This window comes from Triticum aestivum, chromosome 7A (assembly GCF_018294505.1).
Source record: "Triticum aestivum cultivar Chinese Spring chromosome 7A, IWGSC CS RefSeq v2.1, whole genome shotgun sequence".
NCBI classification, from domain to species: domain Eukaryota; kingdom Viridiplantae; phylum Streptophyta; class Magnoliopsida; order Poales; family Poaceae; genus Triticum; species Triticum aestivum.
The window spans coordinates 176,657,110-176,667,021 of record NC_057812.1 but is presented as its reverse complement, the minus strand read 5'-3'; the positions used below and the strand labels follow the sequence as shown (position 1 = coordinate 176,667,021).

The window sequence follows — 9,912 nt, the reverse complement described above, 5'->3', positions numbered from 1 at the left end:
AGCTGTTGTATCCTGGTGCAATTACCTCCTTGCACAACCTATTTCTATGAGCGAAAGGACATTACAAGAAAATTTCCCATTTGAGTAAAATGTTAGTACAAAATGTATTGAAAAAATCCTTCGACATACAGAAATCGAAAGGGGGCAGATTCCAAAGAGCAATTGGCCTCACAAACCAGCAAAAAAGGTCCAAAACAAAAGAGGAATTCTTCAGATCAGACCGACCAATCCGACAACGGGGCACAAGGATGATGGATCAACCCCACGCGCGCCCGGATCACGAGAAAGCGACGGATCAATTCTGCCCTGCGTGGCCTTGCACCTCTCGCAGCGGATCGCATCGCACGGCGGCCAGCCGCTCGCCGGATTCCATCCCGCCATATAAAAATGCGGCCTTTTGCCACCCATGGCGCTTTCCGCCCGTCCCTTCCCTTCCCCTCCCCGGCTCCGCAGCTTTTCGCGTCGCGCGGCAGCCGCCGGGGTGACGCCACGGCTGACCAGAGTCCATCCATATAAGCCGAGACCGCGACACGCGGGCGCGGCCGCCGACCAAGAAAGGCCGAGAGCAACACTGCGCACCCTGAAATCCGAACCCACGCGCGCGCGGTATCCTTCCAGAAGCCCTCGCAGATCCATCCGGCCATGGCCGCGGGCGCGGCGGGCGTGCCGCCGGCGCAGCTGGGGTCGCTGTGGTCGACGCTCGAGGACCAGCGGGGCGCGCGGGGGGACGTCCCGCTGCTCTCGTCGGCGTGGAGCCTGCCGGGCTCCCAGGCCGGCGGCGGCGACGGGGGGCCCAAGCAGGGGCTGCTCCGCCGCGCCGGCGCCGCGGTGGCGGGGGCGTGGGGCGCGCTCTGCGACGGGGCGGCCGAGATGTGGGCGTTCGCGCGGGCCGACCGCCGGAAGCCCGTCTTCGCGGCCAAGGTCGGCCTGGCGCTCGCCCTCATCTCCTTCCTCGTCTTCCTCCGCGAGCCGCGCGACATCGTCAGCCACTCCGTCTGGGCCATCCTCACCGTCGTCGTCGTCTTCGAGTTCAGCATCGGTAACGCGCCAGTCCACGCCGCTTCTCCGCCATTTCCCCCGTTCCGTTGCGACGGTTTCTGTACTGTGCCATTCTTGGTTCGAGGTCTCGGGGAAAACTCGTTGACTTTCTTCAACATTCCCCGTGACTTGATCTCGTAATGCTAAATTTAGGCCTCTGTCATGTGCCCATTTTATGCCCGGGTGCATCAGTGACTTGAGCATGTCAATTTTAATTTAGGGTAAACATTTTGCCGTGCGATTCTGCTCACATATGCGGATCAGAAGTTCTTGTTGCAGTGAAGAACACGCGAACCTGTCAGGCTTAGATTTCAGGAGTGTAAAGTCTATGTCAAGAGCCTCTCAATCAGAAAGAGAAGTCTGTATCAACATCATTTAGAGTGAGATATTTCACTGCTAAGGGACACAGAGAATTTTGTCTTCCATCAGCTCCTGTCAATTGACCTCCCATTATTGCTGGTGATGCAAGAAACGTGCACGCTACTATCGGAACTTGAGATAGGCAGATTAATCTAGTGGTGTTCCTATAATTTATACTGATCACCCGTAGATTCTGTCTTTTCTGTATTGTTTAGGCTCTGGGCCACCACTTAGAAAGTGATCTAGTTACCTTTTTCTTTAAGAAAACGTCATTAGTTTATCTATGAGCGATGGGAAGCACCACTAAATTTTATTGCTGGAGATTGTACTTGGGACCACTTTGATCTTAGACCTGCTGTTGAACTTACTATACGGAATGGTAGAAATACATATGACTAAAGAAATGAATGTTGTTCTGTAGACAAACTACTAGTATTTGACCAAAGGCACCTGTAGTTCTCAACTGGTATTCTTATTTCCTGGGATGTTGCTTGCTGGTCTTCCATAATATCATTGTGATGCAGAAGTCAATCATAATGGTAGTGGTATTTTTGAATTTTATATCGCTGGCTTCATGGCTTGCATGTTTATTCCTTAGCCTGCTCAATGAGGTGTTTGGCTCCATATATGAAGTGGTTATGTTTTTTTTACCTAGTTGTATTTTGTAAACTTTTCACAATGAGTGTTTGGAAGTACCGCTAACCTCTGTTACTAGAGATTCTAGTTGAATGATTGGAACCCTTCATTGTAGTACCGATTGTAGAACTCACACAGATGCACACTCGCACTGAAGATTGTTTCTTTCTCATGTGAATTTTCTGGTCTTCAAAATACCATTTCAATACATAAAACATCAGTTATTTATCACTCTGTCTTACCTAGGTCTCAATATGGTGCTCTGTTTGTTTGTACACCTGCAAATAGTAGGAATTCCCCTTCAGTAACCTGGTCCGCTATTATGCAGGTGCAACATTGAGCAAAGGTTTCAATAGGGGTTTAGGAACTCTTACTGCAGGAGGGCTTGCTCTAGCAGTTGCCGAATTGTCCAAAAACTTGGGTGCATTGGAAGAAGTGATCCTTATTATAAGCATCTTTACTGTTGGTAAGCATTGGGGCATGCTGCGATCATTTCCTGGTGCATTTTATACAGGTGTATCTAATTTGTACGCCTCTACTTTTATGTTTTTGACTGCTAGGTTTTATCACAAACTTGGCAAAGCTACACCCAACGATGAAGCCTTATGAATATGGATTTCGTGTATTCTTGTTGACATTCGTTTATGTCATGGTCTCTGGGTACAATACAGGGAAGTTCACTGATACGGCTGTAAGTAGATTTGTATTGATTGCTCTTGGTGCTGCTGTCAGTCTGGGAATCAATATAGGCATTCACCCAATCTGGTCTGGAGAGGATTTGCACAATTTGATCGCAAAGAATTTTGCTGGTGTTGCAAAATCCTTAGAAGGTAATACCCCACCCCAACCCTTAATATAATGATGCTTAGAATCACAGTATTTGTCAACTATACATTGCTAAAAAAAGTTAGAAAATATTAGTTGTTGTAATATTGCAATGCCGTAGGGTATATCCCTCTTTATCCCTAAACTGTCTCCTAATGTAGCATTCACATTAAGCCACGTCACTCTAAAAGAAAAGTAGCTGGATTATATCCAGGATCGACCAAGTCCGTTAGATCTTGGCAGTTGGGACAGTCATGTCCTTTGGTTAAAAGACACATCCCTTGGTGAAATGATCTCTCTTTGTGGAAAGACAATTAAGATGTCTCAGTTTGTAACTTTCCAAAGGATGTGACAATTATAAGATTGCTTAACTGTGCCAGAAAACCAATCTACCAAAATTTGACATTTCAGTTGGTTTATGCACTTCAACAACATTTGGATTTTGCAACTCAATGCTTAAACATGCAATTTTTACATATAAATATTTCAAAATAAACACAGTAAAACATTTAGTAATACCCGCAGCAAAGTGCGGGCTTTACACCAGTATACATCTGATTTTTATGCCTTCATTGACAATTTGGCTGTTCACTCTAGGCTGTGTCGATGGATATCTGAAATGCATGGAGTATGAAAGGATTCCTTCAAAAATTCTTGTATATCAAGCTTCTGATGATCCTCTATATAGTGGGTACAGGGCAGCTGTCGAGGCGTCAGCGCAAGAGGAAACCCTGGTTCAGTTTTTGCTCTAAAGCTAACACTTCTATTTGGGTTATCTCACCTTTTCTGTTAATTCTGACTCGGTCCTTTTGTATGTGCTCTAGCTAGGTTTTGCTATATGGGAACCGCCCCATGGTCCGTACAAAACGAGGAACTATCCTTGGAAGGGTTTCACTAAAGTTGGTGGAGCATTGAGGCACTGTTCCTTTGCGGTTATGGCATTGCATGGTTGCATTCTTTCAGAAATTCAGGTTTGCTAATTTAGTTTACTCGACAACCTGTTGAACTTCTGCATTTATTACCTAAACAAATGTATATTTGATTTTCATTGTAGGCACCGCCAGAAAGCAGAAGGGTTTTCATTTCAGAAATTCATAGAGTGGGCAGAGAAGGCGCTAAGGTGTTGCGCGAGCTTGGAGACAATGTGAAGACAATGACCAAGTTGAGGTCTTCAGATATTCTACTGGAAGTTCATTTGGCAGCTGAGGAGTTGCAAAAAAAGATTGACGAGAAGTCATATCTTCTGGTGAACACTGAAAGATGGGACACTAGCAAGCGAGCTGAAGGAATAAAAGATGCCATAAATGGCAACAGCGCGGCGGCAAAAGAGAATAAGAATGAAGTGACGGAGCCTACTATTGCCGATCAAACTGCGGCTCAGCATTATAAGAGCTTTGCTGCTGCTTCGTTTCTTAGCCGATATGATTCATCAGCAACTATAGACGGCTACAAGACGCTACTATCCTGGCCTGCACGCAGATCATTCCATCCAAACTTGCCGCTCGAAGACGAGGAGTCAAAAACATATGAAAGTGCAAGTGCCTTGTCCTTGGCCACATTTGCCTCGCTCCTAATCGAGTTTGTTGCCCGGTTACAGAATGTTGTTAACGCATTTGAGGAGCTGAGTGAGAAGGCTAATTTCAAGGACCCTGTGGAGGAGCCTGTTGCAGTTAGCATAGATAATGGCGGGCTTCTCGCTAAAATATGCAAGTCTGTTGGGCTGAAGAGTTGACATCGACGATGACTCTGCAAGGTCCCTCCACCTGGAAACCTTGGCACTCACTTTTGTGATTCAGTTTGTTTAATAATTTTGGACAATGACATGTGTATAATACAAAACTCGTGTGTGTGTGCAATGAAAACATTGACGGGGTGCGTTGCTAATGGAGCTCCTGTTTGCCGCCACTAAGTTGATCAATATGGTAACTTTGTTGAACCTTGTATTTCTAATGTTAACATGTTGAAGCACTCTGTAAATAACATGTTATTGTTCGATAGTTGGTAGTTGCACGCGCAGCTCAATGTCATGTATAATGTGTGCAAGAGAGATGTCTCCTGACCTACCTGATGATGGGAAGGTAGCTGTGTTTTAGTTTGCTCATGAGTCACCATAATGCTTTTGTTGTGAGCTTGCTTTTAATGCATTTCTATGCTTTGTTACACTCTGCTCAAAGGTGTGATGTTGCTTTCCATGTGTTGGTGAGGTTTGTTTGGACATGAGACTTATGTTGCTTGAGTTAAACATTATGTGTAGCCTCCACGCGATATTCCAACCAAAAACTCCTGTATATTGGACAGAAAATACAGAAATAAATAAATCAGAAATCACATAGCTGCTACTCATTTGAAATTGATATGCTTCACCACTTAGTCTTACAAGTGGATGAGATATACTCTACAGCATACCCATAGGTATGCAGAGTTCTGCTTCTTTGGTATATATACAGCAGAGAAAAATTACAGGTACTGGCTATATCTATTCACCTTTCTTCCAATTTGGTTTTCCTATACCCCTTGTTTAACTACATCCATTATATAGTTATGGCAGCTTCGGTCGCAGAATTGCGCGTCGAAAAGGTGAGCGCATGGTCAGGCGAACACGGGGCGATCATCTGCCTGTGCCATTTAAAGAAGTTGACTGCGCAATGCTTTCGAAAGGAAGAACGGAACCATGCTTGCTTTCTGTGGCCTGCTGCAGTCTGACTGAGCCCATCCGATCTGATTCTCGTCGTTGTCATACGCAACTAACTTCCCACGGAGGGAAACATCTGCAACAAGCAAAGGGAGAGAAAGGTGAGCTTGACAGAGATGGTTAGTGAAGCCATGGAAATGTGGCACACAAACGACCGGTCGCTACCTCCAATTACTATTGTTGAGCTGTGGCCAATCTCTGTTCCATCAAGCACCCCTAGGCAGACATTGCCCTTGTCCTGAAAATGAGGTACAGGAAAAGTATGATGGCGATGAACTCCGTAGAGGAAATGAGGTTGAAGTGATTACTGGGGTTTCCTGTGAACTTACGCTGATGATCAAGTAGTTCTCGGGAGAAATTGCGAACGTTCTTGGGATCACAAGCCATGCTTTGCTGAAATGCAGGAGCAAGGGCTTGAACAGTTGCTTCACATCATCCACAGACCTGAAAAGTATGAAGTTTTAATTCTACATCCATTGCGATGATAAAAAACCAAACGATGTTTTGAGAACTAACAGATTTCCAGCACATTACCTCACTGGAAAATTAGGCTTCATGCAAAAAGGCAGCGTTTGATCTGATTTATCGTGTACAAAGCCTGGAGAGACCGCTTCGAGCTGTTGAATTACAAGATCGTAATCAGGTATATGCAGCATGGAATTAACTGAACTTGTTTCATCTGTTGGAGAGTTACTGCGAAAACTCACCGAAGCAATCAGGCTTGTGTATATTTCATGCGGAAAATAAGTGTATGAGCTCCCGCTGTCGAAGATCACTTGAGTCAGCTTCCCAGCCTGCTCTCGCACATTAAGCTCCTGACCTCCATAGTTCACTTTCTGTACTATCGTGCTGTACACGTCCCTGACAGTACACAAAATGCAAAACTGCAGTCAGATACGCGTTCTAACCTCAACAAAGTGAATTTTCATATAATGGATCACAAGAAGCGCAATGTTTTTATGTATGGTCAAGGGAGATCTTTTTCACAGCATAATGCATGAATATACTATAATTCGACGGTGTGATGCTCTATCAATTGCTATGGCTACTGAAAAAAAGGGGCCACTTCAGTTGTGGAAGCGACACAAATGTTAGAAAGAAGTAAAGAACAAAGCAACATTGCAGAGCAGTTGGGCAAAGTTTCCATTTGCAGTTTGAGTCCTGAGAGCGACAGGAATTGGTTAAGATTTCTTGAAGATTTGCCGCAAGCGGGGCATGCCGTATCCCGCCGAAGACGACGCGGGGTACCATGCTATTCATGGCAGAAATGATGGCCACATGCGAGAATAATCTTCAGACAAGGGAGGGGGGAGACTCACTCTGGACCGTTGCGGATGGGAACCCATGTCATTCCCCATCTGGGAACGTAATCATCACCGAGAAACATGTAGCCACTACTGCTGGGATCCGTGGCGATGCAATGGCCGAAAACGTTGGAAATGATCCCTTGCTTGGCTAGCTGGGTAGGGAGGCTCATTGCCCCGTTGCTGAGGCCAAGGATCCCATCAGTACTTGCTGGTGAGTCTAGAAGCTTTCCTTGTTGATCATGTGCACACCTAACAGATGGTACACAAAATGGGCAGTTTGTTAGCATACAGACATCACCACCCATCTCTGAAGATTGAACAGGTTTGGTTATCGGAAAAAGGCGTGCCGTACCCGAAGACGAAGTCCATGTTTTCCCTCTCACCGTCCGCGGTGACCAGTCGCATGTTGTCCCTCGCAAGCACGCCGGCAGAGGAGCTTCGGTCCGCATACGCGATCTCATAGTCGCATTGTTTGCAGGTGTCACAGTAATTTTGGTTGCCTTGCAATTCCTGACAATGTGAATCCTTAGGTGGAACTATGTTTTCTTTTGCGGGCTTATACAAAGGATGAGGCCCCTGTAATAAGAAGATACGAAGCCGATCAGGAACACAACTTTGGAAATCAGGATCATGATGGAATGTGACTGAAAATGGCACTCACCTTTGTGCAATTTGTGCAGGGAGCATCACACTGGATCCATGTGAGTGCACTTCCTGTATCAATATCAAGGAAATAGGGCCTTGCAGGATTGCCAATGTTTACAGAAGTGTAGTACTGCCTGCATATTAAAAGGTGGAACAATCAGAAGAAGAACAATGCCATGTTAGTACCGAAAATTGCACCGTATTCTTAATAGGCAACAGAATCGAAGAACAGGACTTTGTCAAAGATTAATCATGCGAGCAGAAAGATTAATCTGAACACCAAAATGTTGACTTTGTGAGGTCGACGGTGTAAGTCTTTGCTTGCTGGTTTATACTACCAGTAGCGACATGCCTATATCTAAATACAGGCTTGTAAGTACTATTTTAATATGTCGACGGTCAAATATGCTTATAAACCCAGCATGACAGGACAGAGATGCAACATTCCAAAGAACAAATCCCTGCTGGGCCAGTTAGTTAATTACCTTGACTAATTCCTGCAAGGAAGGATTCAACTCACTCATGTGTGGTTCATTTCCTTTTGATAGGTTATTCATGTGAAATTATTATTCGTTTAAAAATATATGTTTTTTAATAGAATATTCGCGCTGTGGAATTTGCAAAGTGTACGAGAAAAAGACACACTAATATGCGAAAAATAAAGGAATCGAGAGCGAAGATGAGAAGTTATTAAACAGATTGAGATTAAAGTGACAAAAATGGTGATCCAACCGAAGTCCCTGGAAAATGCGACTGGGAAACTCCGAGAAGACAAGAACCAAATGCGCACGGAATCAACCAAACCACCCCAAGGCCAAGAAACAAACTTCCTTCCGTCGTAGGATGCAAAAAGAATCCAGGCGGCGGAAAGGAGCAAATTGTGCCTTTAGGCGAAAGGGACTCGAATTCCTGCGCCGGCCTGTTTCACGCACCTCTCCGGCAGCACGGCCGTGGTCGAATCCCTCTCCGCCGCCGCGGCCTTGACGCCGGCGGCGGCGGGCTTGGGCTTGGGGTGCAGCGGCAGGAGGAAGGAGGAGGCGCGCCCCTCGCCCCATTTCCAGTCCTCCTCCCCGGAGAAGGAGAAGGAGTAGAGGCCGTAGCAGTGCGCCGCCACCGCGAACGCCGCGAGCACCACCAGCGGCGCCGTGGCCAGCCGCAGCAGCCTCCACGCCCGTCCCAGGGCCGCCGGCGCCGGCGCCTCGCTCCTGGGCGACGCGTCCCGGCCCCCGCCGTCGGCGTGGTCCGGGAGGGCGATCACGACGACGCCATGCAACGGCGTCGTCGTGTCCTCCCCCGACAGCAACGGCGTGGCCGCCATCTCCGGCGAGGCCTGTAGAGATGTAGCTCCGGCTGTTGCAAGCTTGAGAGGAGGAGGAGGAGGAGGAGGAGGAGACGGTCGTGGACGCGAAGGAAGGGAAGGAGCGCGCGACGCGACGCTATGGTGATGCGATGCTGGCTGGGTCGTGTCGTGTGCTTGGTTTGGGTTTGGTATATTATGGCTCGCCGTCGCCGGCTGGGCTGCGGCTGCGGGTTTTGGATGCTTGCGACTGTGCGCGCGGGCTGTGTGCGACTGGGCCTGAGCCATGCCCGCTTGGGTTGACCTCTTCTTAAGAAGAGGAGAGGAGGGCGGAATTGGAAGGTAGCAAAGTGAAGTTTGCAGCAGCGGCAGCAAGGTCATTGTCGTTGGCGCTCTCCGGCAAGCGTGGCCGCTTCTGTGTTGCTGATGTTGTTGATCCGGAGGCCGCACGCAGGCTCTCCCGCTGCGGCGTGCCGACCGGGATGGTGGTGGTGGTGGTGGATGACCTCTGGGGTGTGCGGTACAAGTGTCGACCGGCGGTGAATTCCACCTTTCATCCTCTTACTTGTGCATTTGTGACACTTTCTTGTAATATTAACCAGTAAAAAAATCAAGTAAATAGCGGGGAAAAAACTACCGCAATTTGGGTCATGGTTTTCAAAAACTACAACGTTATTTTTGCTTGACTGATGCGGTGATGCCTACCAACTTGAGTATAATTTGCTGCAAAGAAACGCTGGTTACCCGTTCGGCTCACATTGAAGTTGACATCCGCGGCCCGCCTGTCAGGTCAGCTCCGTTTGATTGACCGTTAAGTTGGACACGGGCCCACGTGTCATCATCAACACTCCTCTCTCAAGCCTTTTCTCTCCTGGGCATTTCATCGAACACTGCACATGTTGTCCTCCAGACTCAGCCGTAGGCAACGAGGCGCAGACTGCCAGTGGCGGATCTAGAACTTGACAATCGTGGGGACAACATTATAATGGGTAGCATTTTTTCTTCTTCTCAAAACACGTTACAAATAGTTAACAAAGTACTGAATACACATATGAATGCACTGGTAAAAAAGACCTACCAATTGTATATGGGGGCCATGGCCCCCACCCCAC

General features: G+C 47.2%; 2 protein-coding genes across 3 annotated transcripts; one reads left to right on the top strand and one right to left on the bottom strand.

Moving 5' to 3' along the window:
* The first annotated feature begins 289 nt into the window (after positions 1-289).
* On the top strand, positions 290-4,836 carry LOC123150021 (aluminum-activated malate transporter 9). Its single transcript, XM_044569821.1, has 6 exons — positions 290-1,039; positions 2,363-2,500; positions 2,595-2,864; positions 3,457-3,593; positions 3,684-3,830; positions 3,914-4,836. The coding sequence occupies exons 1-6, from the start codon at positions 643-645 to the stop codon at positions 4,589-4,591; spliced, it is 1,767 nt and encodes a 588-aa protein (XP_044425756.1). The 5' UTR covers positions 290-642; the 3' UTR covers positions 4,592-4,836.
* A 337-nt stretch (positions 4,837-5,173) lies between these two features.
* On the bottom strand, positions 5,174-9,317 carry LOC123150019 (aspartyl protease APCB1). 2 transcript variants are annotated; one of them, XM_044569820.1, is made up of 9 exons: positions 8,436-9,309; positions 7,520-7,637; positions 7,211-7,434; positions 6,871-7,107; positions 6,259-6,412; positions 6,086-6,168; positions 5,881-5,995; positions 5,717-5,789; positions 5,174-5,627 (listed from the first exon to the last, which is right to left on the bottom strand). In XM_044569820.1, exons 1-9 carry the CDS (start codon positions 9,179-9,181, stop codon positions 5,485-5,487), a joined length of 1,893 nt encoding a protein of 630 aa, XP_044425755.1. In that variant the 5' UTR covers positions 9,182-9,309; the 3' UTR covers positions 5,174-5,484. The 2 variants fall into 2 exon arrangements, with proteins under 2 accessions (XP_044425755.1, XP_044425754.1); XM_044569819.1 differs by having other exon boundaries at positions 6,086-6,412; positions 8,436-9,317.
* Between the last annotated feature and the right edge of the window lie 595 nt (positions 9,318-9,912).